The sequence below is a fragment of the Corvus brachyrhynchos genome, unplaced genomic scaffold (assembly GCF_000691975.1).
Source record: "Corvus brachyrhynchos isolate BGI_N302 unplaced genomic scaffold, ASM69197v1 scaffold283, whole genome shotgun sequence".
Taxonomy (NCBI): domain Eukaryota; kingdom Metazoa; phylum Chordata; class Aves; order Passeriformes; family Corvidae; genus Corvus; species Corvus brachyrhynchos.
In genome coordinates this window covers 2,163,328-2,178,509 of record NW_008237409.1, presented here as the reverse complement: position 1 = coordinate 2,178,509, position 15,182 = coordinate 2,163,328, and the positions used below count along the sequence as shown (strand labels likewise).

At 43.5% G+C, this 15,182-nt stretch overlaps 1 protein-coding gene across 9 annotated transcripts in view; it reads right to left on the bottom strand.

Moving 5' to 3' along the window:
• The window catches only part of BCAS3 (BCAS3, microtubule associated cell migration factor), a 301,373-nt gene that overhangs the window by 163,655 nt on the left and 122,536 nt on the right, over positions 1-15,182 (bottom strand). For all 9 annotated transcript variants that reach the window (XM_017730953.1, XM_017730954.1, XM_017730950.1 and 6 more), the window contains 3 exons: positions 13,556-13,656; positions 10,288-10,484; positions 9,002-9,099 (listed from right to left, as the gene is read on the bottom strand). In XM_017730953.1, the coding sequence (XP_017586442.1) occupies positions 9,002-9,099; positions 10,288-10,484; positions 13,556-13,656 (396 nt within the window). The remainder of the gene's footprint in view (positions 1-9,001; positions 9,100-10,287; positions 10,485-13,555; positions 13,657-15,182) is intronic.

Below are 15,182 nucleotides of genomic sequence, written 5' to 3'. Positions count from 1 at the left end.
GAGGTGAAAAGCCTAATTAATGGGAACTGCAAGGAGCTAGCAGGATTCTTACTGCAAGAGTGGCTTCTCCTGCTTTTTTGTATCAAGGCAAAATTAAGGAGGTAGCACCTTTCTGGAGTGGTATAGTCAGGATTCTTTGTAGTGTCCCAAAACTGAAAGAAGCTAAAAATGACAGAGATTGCAGCTCCTGCTCTCTGCCTGTCTCACATCAACAGCACCGAGACTTGGAGCAGAGGAAATGCAACACAAAAGGGGATGGCAGAGCCAGTTACCAAAACTTCCACCACTCCAACCCGTGCCAAAGCCTCGCAAATTCCAGGAGTTATCCCGCAGTCCAGGTGGGTTGTAGGGAGCCAGGGCCAGCTGTGCCTGGGACAAACAGCCAGGCAGGCGAGCCCCGCTCCCGAGCAGATGTGAGCCCCAGGGAAAGCAGCTGTGCCGGAGCCCCCGGGGTGCTCCACACCAGGCACAAATGGTTGCCCGCTGCTGCTGGAGGGAAGTATCAGGGAAGAAAGGCTTGGCAAGCCTGGGATTTCAGAAGAGGACAGTCTGCACCCCACTTGACCTGGGGACATGGGATTTTTGATAGGACTATTACAATCGCAGAGCTTATAAAATATATTTGGAAAGGCTTTCGTGTTGGTTTTGGGATAGGATACGAAGGCCCCAGGAATCCACTCTGAGGCCTTAAATCTGTGGCCAAACTCCAGCAAAAACCATATGTTGTTCCTATCAGCACCTTTTGCTTTCCCACTGCTCCATTTTCCAGGCCCGCACCAAGCAGAGACTCGAGGCACCAGGGCTCAGGGACCACCTCTCACCTGGAGAGAAATCCCAGGATAATGATGCCAATAATCCCAAACCTGTTTTCTGTCATTTGCTGACTGCCCTGCTTGTTTTCACCTTCACAAGGGGCTCAGCACCAGGTTTATGCACACATGGAGGGCTTGGCTTCAAGCGCTCCCTCGGAGACTCCACGTTCCTTTTGGAAGGAGGTGAGTCCCAGGTGGGCTGTTCCAAGCAGGAATAAAAGCCCCACAGCTGGAGGTTGGGACCTTGGGGACTCTCCTTGCACACAAGAGCAGCTGAGGAGGAGGATGGTGACAATCAGGGACTCCTTTCACCCTGTGCTCCCACCCCCTGCTCTCTGCAGCAGCCACTTGCTGGCACCAGCTTTGGCTTTTCGGAGCTCTCCAACCAGAGCTGGAGCAGTAACCAGCACCCAATTTAGCCTGAGTTGTAATAAAAAGTGAAAGTTAAAAGCAGTGCAAGCAGCAGATAAAGAACTATTAAAATCTGGCTGGGGTGATGCCAGGGATGGAGTCCAAGGCAGGGGAGGAGCCAGAGCTCCAAGCCAATGGGTATCCCACAGTGTTGGATAATTAAGGAAAACAAAATATTTTCCATCTGTTTCTTTACCCCTTACGTCACCGAGGCAATAAAATATATACACAAGTAAGCACCAACAGGCTGTATTTCAACTTAGATAAAAATATTTATTCCCAGCAGAGAACATCTTTACTCCAGCGAGTAGCCAGGGTGAGGAGGCTGTGATTGGAACACTCTCAAGGGCTAAACTCCACCTTAGAGTAGATGAAATGCCTAAATGGCTAATTTATCACGCCAAATAGCTCAGTTATATGTGTCACACACCTAAATCCACACTTCTGCTCACTTATCCTTATTACACCTTATAATAACAGACAATTGTTAAAACCTGCTCTTTTTGGACTAACAGTGGTGAAAATAAGTGCTTATGCTGATATTACATTGGAAATAACAGCAGGAGGAAAGACAAAAGGAAGAGTCTGCAGAGCCCTGAGGACAAGGGCTGATGTTCTGGAACACCTCCTGAAAAGAGGGGAGGACAAGCTGGAGGATCTCAAGAGGACCAGAACCAGAATCCTGATAGCTGAAACCCTTAACATCTAACAGACTGCAGGCCAAAGTGGCAACAAGAAATAATGAGGCATATTTAGATGTTTTCCAAAGCAAACATGGGAAATGGTGAGCAAGTACTTCAAAAGATAAATCCTAATTTAGTGAAATCACTAAATAAGGATGTTTCTATTATAAGCTGGTTACAAATGAAGCTTTCCCTGAAACAAAACTGACTCCAAAATTCAAATACTCTTCTTTTAACTTGCACATCCATTTTAAGCCCATTTTAAGCAGTCCAGATTAATAGATGAGCTTAGAATATGTTACAAGCTTATAAAAATATAAAGATTTGCAAAACGATTCCTTTAAGCAGGGTAGGAAAAGAGCAGAAATGTCAATGCACACGCTGCCTGCAAATACCAGTGGTGTGTTATTTCTGTGCAATCTCTCAAAACACAAGTACAGACACTGAGGTTTCTGGATCTCTTGTAAGTTTAACAGTAGCTGGGAGCTCTTAGATCTCCAGCTATAATAAATATTGTATCCTACAGGAGCCCATCGGGAATCTCAGCTCATGTGTTGTTCCACAGAAGATTGTGGTGTCAGATATGATTAGAATCAACACTTCCCACTTATTCAGAGCTTTAAAGCTACCTACACACCACATTAACAGCTGTTAATGAAAGATAATTAAGGGGCACATAAGAATCTCATATTAAGAAGGAGGTTTTGTTAACTAGTGCAAAATACCCAGGATAATAAGATTATTTTTTTTCCCCTAAATAAGCCCAAGGCATTTCTGTGCTTAGACCATGCTCTAGTCTACTGCTATTTTTCAGCTGACATGAACTGAAGGTGGCTTCCCCAACTGGAAGTTAGTAGCTCACACTTAAGCAGTGAGACACTGCAGAGGCTGCATTAATGGAGCCCTGTACACACGTCAGGCAGGTTGTGTGACACGAGAACAACTGTCTGGGAGCAGCAGCACTGTGCCAGTGACCATTATCAGGGCCCCTGGGGGCCCCACTGCAACTTATCTTCCTATGTGAGGAAAAACCCCATTGCCTTGGATTTGGTTCTGATGCTGGGGACATCACAGTTCAGCTTTCAGGGAGCAGTGACATCAACAGAGGAACTGCTGGGCCAAAAATCACACGGGGGAGATGAACAAGGAGAGCAGCACCTCCAGGAACCTCAACTGCTTAAAGTCAAATTCCACCCAGCACAACAGGCTCTAGAAATTGCTGATTTTTCACTTTCACCAGTGAAATCAGACACATGTAGCACCATTTTTTGAAGCTGATACAGACTTGTTTTGAAACACAACCATCTTAGAAGAGATCAACTGCTTCAATCACTATTAGACTGCTCAGCTGTACCAGAGGCAAATGGGGGTGAGGAGTCTCCTCTGTCCCTTGCAGGGTAAAGCTACTCCACATCACCACGTTGTGCTGTGGGGAGTGAGCTCCCATCTCTGCAACTGACTAAACCACCCACAATCATCACAGGGTGGAAAATTAAATCAGTATCTAATGATTCTGCTGCCTTTCACTCACTGCTCCCATGCTTGTCCTCTCCAGTGTACTTCTCCTGCCTCCAGAAAACACCCACCAGTGTTTCAAGACATTAATGCTACTCCATGTATCCCTGCAGCTGAGTCTTTTCCCAGTCCAGGCAATGATCCAGCAGCAAGTGCCCAGTCAGTAGTGTCAGGTCATTTTAATTTCTCCTCACATCTCCCCAGTCTATAGGGCATAGCTGTTTCTAGATGTAATCATGTACACTGCATTGGCATCTTGGAGCCTGTTGGAGTCAGTTCTGTCTTAAGGCTCTCTTCAAAAATCATCAGATAACATTTTCTCAAATTAGATTAAATAAATCAAGTTGAAAACATTCTAAGTACCAGAATTTTGCATTATGCAGCTCATGCACACACACACTTAGCAAGGCAGATGAGCTGGATGGAGAGAGCAGGAGCACATGTGAGTGTGTGCTACTGCACTGAGGAAACAAAGATACTTGAGATATCCCACATGCTGTCACTAGTCACAGAAATAATGCATAAAATGTTATGCAAATAGGTAACATAATAAGCATTTCAAATAGATATATTAACAGGATCAGCACAGAAGTTATTCCAGGAAAGAACCATAACTTAAACTCATGTAAATTTAAGCTGACAGGACACATAACTGCAAACCAAGCAGTGCTGGGTCGGTGTTTTGTGTTACTGAACAGGTGATGCCCCCTAAGAGCAGCTTGTTCTCTGCCCATTATTAAAACCTCTCAATTGCTGTGAAGAACAGCCCAGGGGCCAAACCCCCTCCTTGCCTTCAAAGCTCAGCATTATACTCTGCAGCCCTGAGTGCAATCTCTATCTGCCACAACAAACCACCTTTATCCCATGCAGGTAATTACAGGTTCAGGTCAAGGACTGCAGCCCGGATTGATTTCATCTCTCTGCAGCCCTGGCTGGCTCCACTCAAGCAGGGCAGCTCGAGCAGCCGTGACACCGGAGCTCCTGGAATGGGAACCCAGCCCTGGCTCAGCCTGGCACTTATTGCCTGTGGCAGCAGGGACAGCCTGGGAATTCACAATGTTGGTGACTTCATCTGCCAGCTGCATTCACACATCTTTACTACCTGAATAACTGATCTCCGCTACTCCGAGGCAGCACTTTGTGGTGTACAGCGTTTGGGAATAAATATTTGATCGTGCATACAACAGAAAGGAGCTCAGATGGTTTAAGGTGTGACAGCAGAAGTGTTTATTAAATTCCAAGTGAGAGCAGTGCTGGACAGTAAAAATTCGTCCCGTGGTCCCTGCCTCACAGGTGTGGTGATGAACAATAAAAGGACAATTCCCTCCCCCACAAAACCCCAGTCAATTCTGTTCATTAAACCCTCTGCAGGCAGAGCTCTCTGTCCACGACCAGCCAGTCACACACAAAAGAAAGGGAAGTACTAAATTACAAGCTGATTTTAAGTGGGCATTGATTGAAGTAACCAGAAGAGAGCTCAGTATTGTCAGAGTTTCATACAACAGTAATAAACAATCTTCATTAAAAAATGATGTGTGCATCCCCCAGCAGCACAGCACTTTCCAGGTTTCAGTTGAGAACATTAAGGCTCTCCCCCACCCCACACACAAGCAAAGATGAAAAAAATCCTCAGGATCTTTTTCTTCTACAAAATTAATTTTATTCATTAAATAATGCCGCAGTTCACTGAAATCCTTCCCACTCAATTTCTGCATTTTTCCTAAGCAAGAAAGGAACAGATTTATGATTCCATTCTGTGATCTCCTCCCAGCAGGAAAGGAAGAGGTTGATGCAAAAAAGAGATCAGACAATTTCTCCGTCAGTGTTCTCATCCTCCACTAGCAATGCAACCAAATCATTACTTGGCTAATGGGTAAGTGTCCAAAACCCCTTTGTGTGAGGGAACAAACAAGGCTTTCCATAGCCAGACACACAGATGCAGCCACTTCTCTTAAATGAGCAGAAGTGAGTCACTGAGCACACCTGAGGGCCTGAGCCCACACCTGGGGTGAAGCTGAAGGGAAACACTTGTGTGTACACTCAATGCAGCTGTGTGGGCAAACTCACTGACCAGCAACTGCTGCAAAATCCTTTCTCTAGAGGTTTTCTAGCTCTGAAAGCTCAGGGTTGACTGTACAGATATCCCAACCTTCCTGCACCTTTAATTTCTGCATCATTCATTATTCAGAGAGTTCTACCAGGTTTAATTTTTAAGGTATGTAATATATATGATGTGTGCCATTCCTCCACAGGTTATAGAATGAAAATTCAGAGAGGTGCCTGGGTGGTTTTGGTGTGCAAAGAGCGTGACCTTCAGCTGCAGCATCTCCTGCACACAGGAGGACTCTTTAAGGTTTCTCTTTCATCTCTGGGCTCTAATAAAGTCTTAAATGGAACCTGAGTTACTAAGACTTAACCCACCGGTGTCAAAGCCAAGCCCACAGCCTGAGGACAGCCTTGGGAAGGATGGACACCTACACACAGCGAGCAGCTCCTACCTGTACAGTGGTTCTGCTGCTGCCTTATCACCAAAGGCTTCCTGCTTTACAAAGATTTAAACTCACTGTTGTCCCTTTAACATTTCCAACTGCCAATCTGGAACAGCATCTGGAATTGCAGTGCATTTAATCCTTGAGGGCATGTTCTCTCTATGATGCATATGACTAAAATGTGTGCATTGAGGGACAAATGTCCAGTAGCTTTAGGTGACTGAATCTTTGCAGATTTTTCTTGAAAAAATAAACCAAAGAAAAGTGTCTTAGGAGAATTTTGAATTGAGAGAACCATATTGAAATACACATTTGTAAAATATATCCAAGCAATCTTTACAGATTCAGCCATCCACCTTGAGAATGCCATTGCAAATTTTCATTATTGATAACAGTATGAGAGTTTTGCACTTTTTAAATGAAGACTTTTGCAAATGATCTTAGGAGATTGTCCTTAGTACACCACAGTTTTACAGATGCATGCTTAAAAAAAAGCAAACAAACTGCTTATTAAATGCAACAACAGAATTGTCACCAACGGGGGAGAAGGAAGGAAGCTACTGAGAATGGCAGAAGGATAATGGCAGATGATAAACATGTACTTGAAGTCTTTTGATAGGAAGGAGAAGTGATGAGTCGGATAAGCAGAGGCGCCACACGGGTTGCATCTCCAAGCAACAGGCAATCAAACCTCCAGATAAGCATCTTCATAGAGCTCAACAGGCTCCAATGCAGGGCCAGAGCTGAACAATCACTTCCTGGTTCAGCTCAGGCAGGAAAAATTTATGACCTACTTAAAAATCCTTCAAACCTAAAAATGCCTTTTCTATAAAGAACATCAGCCATGTAGGGCATGCCGTAGGAAGAGCAGGAAATGAGAATACTTGAAGTGGTGGACTGGAAAATCCAATGCTGTAAAAAACCCAGTGCTGTACATGAGTGGTATTTAAAACCAAACCCTTCCCATCCACAGCTGAGATTAATGGAGTTTTCTGCACATCTCAGAGGCAGGAAGAGAAGAAAATAAGCATAAAATACTCTTCTTTCCTTTGCTGGGCCTTGCTACAAGAACAGCTTGAAATCTCCAAACACAGAGTGTGTTTTTAACTTGTGTCTCCTTTACTCTGTAACAATTCACACCATCACACAATCTAGAATTTGAACCCCTAAGTTCTGCATGGGAAAGGAAAGAGGGAGGCTCAAGCAATACAAAACCTGCAAAGAGATGCTAAATCCCTGAATCAAAAATCAATTCCAACCCAACCTGTCTGGGTGAAGTAAATAAAATACTGCCATCAGCATGTCCCTAACAAAACCCACGTATTGTTTATAAGAAACTTATGAGGTGTTATAACCAAACTGAGTCACTGCTGTACAGTAAATACATTTTCAGTGTCCTAACAATGTATACAATGAATTCTGGCAATTTTAATATGGACACACATGCTAAAGGCATTACAAATGGGGCTTCATCACATTCACATGAGTCAGTTCATATTAGAGCCCCATCCACACCCCAGGAGTTGTTTAGCATGGAAGAGGCACAGTCCTGTGCGTCCATTGTTTCTGTTGTAGATGGAGTAACACAGCTTTAGGAAGTGCTACAGTCAAAGAATGGTCACATTTCAGAATTATTGCACATCCCTGTTACAGGTGAAGGCACTGCTCCTACACAGGAGGGAAAAATCTCCACCCTGGTATCTCTGTATCAGCTGATAGTGAGGCACAGCTCTGCCATTAATCACTCTGAATCTCAAGTGTCACATACACAGCCTGAGCACTCCTGTGATTCCAACTTGTAACCTTTTAGGAGCAATAAGCATAGGTGAACTAGGCCAAAAAAATAATCATAACTTATTATAACTTATATAATTACAATAATTATAACTTATGATGCATTGATATTTTCTTCTGTATCACACAATTATTTTCAAAGTTACTTTGTCATAGAGTAAACCAAACAAAATTCCCTTTCAATAACCAGCATCAGATGTTTGTCTAAGCCCAACAGGAATTAATTTAACAACTTTTAAATATCTGAAAATTGAATTTATAAGGACAATTCTCAATAGCCAAAGTAAACGTGGTTACTATTGAACTCTGTTATAAACACATACATGAAATATCCTGTAATACCCAAATAAATTCATTTGGCAAACAATGAAGTATCTTGGACTCAGCATTTATATCAAACAGCAAACAGAGTCTGAAACAGGAGCTTTTATTTTAACTCTCTTTAAACCAACCTTCAGAAACCCCCTTCTGTATGTGTGACTGTCTCTTTTTACAGTTTAACCTCAATCCAATCAGGAGTCTCCAGGGATTTTCAAATCGCTAAAGATTAAAATCCTCTCCTCTTGACTGTTTGACTAATGCTGTGTGTTTAATAATTCTACTTGTGAGAGATTTTATTTGACAAAATCCTGCTGTGTGGACCCTCAGACGCTGTACAGCTGCACTGGAACATAAAGCTCTGCTGCCCTTGTTTCTTTAGACAGGCTATTCCCCAGCACTGAGGGGAAAAGAGAACTTTATAGTAAATCTATTACTCTGTTGATATTAACACAACCACTGTGGTATTAAATCTACACACTCTTCTCAGAGCAGAGCAGTGAAAATGTGCCTGTTACACAAACATTAGATAAACTCTCCTGTTGTCCTGACTGTTCACAGAAATCAATTACATTTATGATTACATTTCAATGAAAGCTACTTTATAAATGAGATGGAACTGTAATATTCTATGCTTTAGGCATTCATTAATAAAAGCATTTCAGTGTTAGTATTTGTCAATGTTCTGCTTTTTAGTTTAGGCAGTTTGTAGCATTCTATAGCTCATGTTAAACTTTACATAAATAGTGTGTCCAGATCTTACCACAACGCTGTGACTTCACATTTGAGTGGTAAGGGGGGGGGGGGGGAATCATCATTATGGTAGGATTGAGTATTTGCATAAGACAGCACTTACCCCATGGTGCAGCTGAAAACCAGGACAACCTTTATAGCAATGATTAGCAAACATGTTACCAGCCAAAACAAAAGCCCAGACTGATGGACACAAATGTGAAACAGCAAAGGAAGGTGCTCCTACCTGAAGTAGCATCGATGACTGTGGAGACTCCCCTGCGGTCGGCGGCGGGCCGCGGTGACCCCGGCATACTGACGGGCTCCGAGCGCACCGGCTGGATCCTGGCAACGAGACACAGTCAGCACCTGGCCACCTCAGCAGGGCCCAATCCCAGCCCAACCTGAATCTGCTGAGACAAGCAGCAGTTTAATTGGGAAATGGCTTGAAAGCTGTTGAAAACTTCCCTCACTTGGTGCAGCTGAGATGGGGATAATCCACCCAGAGACTTACACAAAGTGGGTATTCCCAAAGGGTGGCTCAGATGGGAGCTCTCAGGGAGCCTCACAGGAACAACCTCACCCTACTCAAACTGGTTAAAAAGCCTCTATGACCCTCCTCAACACCAGCCTTTTAATTTGTAATTGTTGATTCCTTTTGTAACATAGATCTGTTTTATTTCTTTTTATTTCTACTTTCTTTCTGCACACGTATACACATATATAATAAAAAAATCAAATATTTGACAGCTATATCCTTACTCGTGGCAGCAATTACACACAACGAGAAATCACACATTTCAAACCCATGGACTTCCAGTCCAAGGACAACTGCCCACTTTTAATGGGATTAGTCATATTATCCATCTCTCTTGCTTTACTCCTAAGAGTTTCAGACACAGTCCCAAACAATCCAAGTCCCTACCACAGAACTTTGGACTTCAAATCACATGCAGAGTCAGGAGCATGGAAACTTGTTAAATCCGGAGTTACTGGGCAGGAGACAAACACTTGGAGCATAAATCTCTTCTACAAATCACCAGTAAATATAAACCCACTCCTTCCTTTCCTTCCTTAGGCCCACCCCCTGCCCCCAATTCCAAATCAGCCAATGTCCAAAACCAGATGAATTAAATACATTAGAAAGAAGTACAAGGAAGGAAGAAAAGGAATGGGAAAAGAAAAAAAACAGGGAGGAGGAAAATATTCCAGAAGTTCACTTACTGTTCCAACACACTGACCGCTGTCTAAATTGATGGCATAAAGCTCCCACTCACGTCTGAGAAAATGAATTTATTAAGCAATGCAGAAACTGTGAAAAGCAAGAGGACACTGAGCAAGGCCACCAGACTTTGTTCTGTCTTTCCCTGTCGCGTGCCCAAGAAGGGGCAGCAAAAGGAATCTGAGCTGCTTGGCCTGGATGGATTTCTGGACAAGCCTGATGAAAACTGTGACACATCCCACACATGTGGCAGGAGGCAAGTTCTGCACACAACAAATGTGAGATAGCTGGGAAATGGGTTTTGTTTTTACCTGAGGCTGTTGAGATCAAGATCATCTGTGTCGAAGTCCAGGAGAGGCTGCGGGGTGTCGCTGGGCCCGTGCGACTGCAGCACGGAGGAGCTGGAGGAGATGACGGTGGTTTGGCCTGAGGGGTGGATGGTTTTGAACTGGAACTGAGGACCCATCCACAGGCGTCGATGAGGCCCAGTGTGAGTCACGATTTCCACCTGTGGGAAGGGGATATCGGAAATGATGAATGCAAAGCTGCAACTTCATATAATGAATGGCTCCTTCAGGACACTGGGCTCCTGGAATACTGCTGCTCCCAAGTGAAAAGAGTGTTCTGAGCCAGGGTGTTTGGAGGAATGTTTAACAAGGGAAAATTCGGGATGTCTTTGCTAGGGAATGGATACTTTAGCCAAAGCCAAGAGCTTCTTGCAGAGACTTGAAAGCTTGTGAACCACCAGTCTCAGGACACTGAACCCCAGTTCTTAAATTGTTCTGAAGATCAACGCTTCATCCTGGCCACCACTTGACCTGATCCTGTTGTTTCCTCCCCTTGCCAGGATGAAATGCACCCCAAAACTCAAAGGCTATGGCCAACAGGGAACACATTTCTGCCTGAGTCTGCATGGAACAGAGAGGAACCAAGAGCCCACATCCCCCAGACATCCCCCATCCTGAGCAGGGTGAGGGATGCGCTTCCAGAGAGCTCGTTCCTGCTTTGTTACAGCTGCTTTGTGAAAGTTCACACCTTAAACTGTTTCCCATGGATACAGTGAGAACTGGATTTCAAATCACAGCTCCTAATTCCTGTTGGCAAATGTGAGGAGAGGGCTGGCACAGAGCATCTTGTGAGAAGCACAAGATCCATAACCAAGAGTGATGGGGAGAGCGCTGGGATGAGCCCAGGTCACGCTCAGCAGAGGAACACAACCGTGGATGTGCCACACACGGGGTCCACACAAATACACCAATTTAACCAAAATTCTGACAATTCAATGGAAGTAGGCTGTTTGTGCTCAGGAAAATTGGGCCTTGTAAATAAAAGGGTAAACAAAGCATAGAACTTCTGTAATCAGAGAATAGAATCATTAAGGCTGGAAAGACCGTGCAAGACAATACTAAAAATCAAAAAGAGCTTTTAAAAATCAGAAAAAAGAAACACAGAATAAAAAGATTAAGCTCTGGTGAACTCATACTTTTAAAATAGAAAATAGACTATTGAATTCTTATCAATTTCTGCTAAAACAACAATCAGCTTCACAGCAGAAATGCAATTTAGCAAGGGAATTCATGAAAACAGATTTTTGTGTAGGTATATAGATGTATACTAGTAGTGATTCTCCATCTTTAAGAAGCAATTTGAAACCCTGGATGATGTCAGTTCTCTGCTAATGTCAGACAACAACCACAGCCTACACAGCTCTATTTCCATCTTTGCATTTAGCTCAGCCTAACTCAGCTTGGCTGCAGCCGTTTCTGAGGCAAGTAGCTTTTATGTAGCAGTGTAAATTAGGCCACAGATAAAGTAATCTGTGTATTTTAAGCTTGAAACCATCAGTGTCACAGAGCCGAGAGGTAAACAGATGCCTCTGCAATTTTACTGAGGCTACGGCCAGATGTTCCTATTCACTCTCCTGTCGTGTGCAGGACAAACATATTGTATCTACTTCCCACTGACAGCACACATTACCCACTGTTCTAATTGAAAAGTTGAAGTGAAGGGTGGTGTTTTTTCACTGCTTGCTGTTACTGTTGATAACAACACTTTAATTTTGAAAAACATCCATGCACTTTAGGCTTAATCTGAAGTGGCTTGCTCAGAGAACGCCAGCATTACCGTGCTCCAAGGGCTATCATCACTCCTGCTCTCAGCAAGAATTAAACATTCCAGGAGCATTCTCGGAGTTATCTGTGTTCTGTGACATCACCTGCGATGGTTTTTTTCCCCTTTATAAATATATTTGCTCTTCTAGAGGGATGGATGTGGTGAAGTTCAAGCAGTCTAAGTTCTGTTGACATCTTACATCTTCAAGAATTGTTAATAAACAAGCACCCATAAGGTGGGTTTACTATAATCTCTTTTTCCTGAGGTTTCACCAGAACAGTAAAACATGCAAGTACCTCCAAACAGTCCTGGAGAGGTGGAAAACTACAGGTAAAATCTGGTCCCAAAGAGTTCAGAGATAAAATTCCGGTTGACTACCCTGACTGAGAAGTTTCATCATCTTTGTGCTCTGAGAAATCAGACACAGCCCAAATAAATGAGATACCTCAATGTGCAGCCACATCTGGAACCTCAGACAGGTAAGTAAATTCACATGACTGGATTCCCCAGTGAATGCTCCTCCTGGACAGGTCCATGTGGAAACCTAACCTCTCATTTTAGGAAAAAGCTCTGTATGATTTATTCACCAGTGGGAGAAGCAAATCCCAGCCATAAATATTTCATATTTATGCCATACACCCCAGCAACACATTTAATGCATCACTCCCATAACAACATTGTTCTTAAACCAGAGGAAACCCACCTAATTTGTCAGGGTGAATTCCATGGATCAGGTACCTTGTAATTGCTTTGGCAAATCCAGAGCATTTGTAAATTTTATTTATTTATTTAACTCTAACCTTTCATTTCTAACAGGAACTAATTCTCAGTGTATTATTCATGACCTACACTCTTACACTGAAGTTCTGTTTTGAGCCAAATGGTCAAGTATTTACTGAGTTCTTACAGAGAAGCTTCATTGACTGAGACAGAGCAAGACTGGATAAAAAGACAAAGATTTGACCTCATGTAAAAGTCCTCCACCAAGCAGGACAGTTCTAAAGCCATATAGTATTTATATCTGGCCATAAGGCAAAGCAATTATCAGCTGGAAATGGTAACCAGGGAAGGAAGGAAGTCAACCAGCTACTGTCCCATGTTTATGTTCAGATGCAGGGAGTCACAGGCCACCACTCAAAAGACACCATCATCCTGCCAACTTCCTTCATCCCTGCCCAAAAAGGACCATACCAGGAGAAAAAGGAAGACAGGTAACTTGCTGTTGCCAGCTGAAATTTCCCACTTGGTGCTGAGCTTCCCAGGGATGGGATTGAGTCAGGAATGATGGGGCTTCATCTGCTTTGACACCAGCAGATTCACACCCCACTCAGGAGTGGAGTCAGTTTCACACACAGCAATACCCAGGCTATTGGATGTTTACTTCCCACTTGGAGGAAAAGTTGTGAATTTTACTCCCAGTGGCTCCCATTCCTCTTTTCCACAGCTGGAACCCCCCCCAAGGCATACCTGTGACAGCCACTCCTCATCCTCCTGCCCGCTGTGGTCGGAGGCCAAGCTGTCGTAGGACTCGTGCCGGGTGATGGGCCCAGGGCTCCCTGGTGGCACCACTGAAAAAAACCCCAGAAAACTAAAAATCAGATTTACTGTTAAATGCTTTATTTTAAAAAAACCAACAGCTTTTAAAATGAGTTAATGGCACAGCAGTGTATATGTTTTCCTAAATCTGTGGCAATAGATTTTCTGGAAGTACAGAAAGAGCTCAAATATTGACATTACAAGGTAGAAAAGATTCCTGCTCTTTGACTTGGATGTATCCATACAGCCACCAGGGTAACCCATTGGCTCTTCTTCTTTTAACCTGAAGTTCTTAAAATACTGAAATATTTTTATATTCCTGCAAAATTTTTAAAAACTCTGTTATTGTAGGGTTGACCTTTATATGTCAAGCTTCCAACCACTACAGATTTTTACAGCCATGTAATAAACCCCCAATAATTGGAGTTTTAATGGCAAAGCAGACACAATGGTAGCCATAAACACAGAATGGCGCCTCTGTAACGTAACTAGCTTTGCATAAATCCATACACTCCATGGAATAAAGGGATTTCCATCCAGTTTTGTGTATGTCAGTACCTGAAGCTACAGAGCCATTTCTCATACCTCTGGATCACAGTGTCCATATTCTCAAACCTGTACTCTCAAATTCAGCTCAGGACCCAACTTATTCCAGAATTACTCAAAGTGCCAGATAAATTAGAACATATTCTTAAAAAGGAAGCTCAGGTTGGATATTAGGAAAAATTTCTTCACTGAAAAAGAATGGTAAAGCATTGGAACGGGCTGCCCAGGGAAGCGGTGGAGTTACCATCCCTGGAGGTGTTCAAACAACTCCTGCCTGTTTCAGAGAGCACAGCTGATCAATTGCAGACTTTCCTGTTATTGAACTCCCTAACAAACTTCATGGCTCCAGCAGATGGTTTTGCTTTCAAACCAACGGGAACTTTATGGACTGTTCTGAATTTTTTTTGTTCTTTCTATCCCAGGGGCAACTACCAGAGCTGTCAAGATTAGGGAAGCTGCAAAAACACAGCCCAGGGAGCAGCATCCCCCCTGCTTGGTCACTGTATTTCTCCCTTGTGGAATACTTTTACATTTTACTGGAGATTCAAGATGGCTTTACAGTGAGAAAGAAATTTGAAAAAACAACTAAAAAGCTGAACAAATGATTAGTTTTGGTGCTACACTGAAAGCCTTTCCCTGAGGAATCAGAGCCTTGCCCAGGTCTTGCATTTCCGCGCAGCTTCCGAGCGCAGCATTAACTCTTTCCACCCAGAAGTGATGAAATGCTGAATTCCATGGAAAAGCTCAGCCTGAGAGTTCACCAGCAGGGCAACAGTGATAAAGCCGCAGCTGAGGTCAGCCCTCAGTCATTTATTTGGCTGTTTAATAAACCAGCATTTCTGTGCCACACCTATCACAAAAGCAGCGTTTAGAGGGGCTGGCTGGGATACGGGGATCTGTAATGCCAGTCCCAGCTCACCACTGGCCCTACTCCCACCCTTCCCAGTGGGAATGTGCAGTGTGCTGGGAGAAGTGACCTTATAAGACAAGAGATCCTTGCTGGAGATCTGCC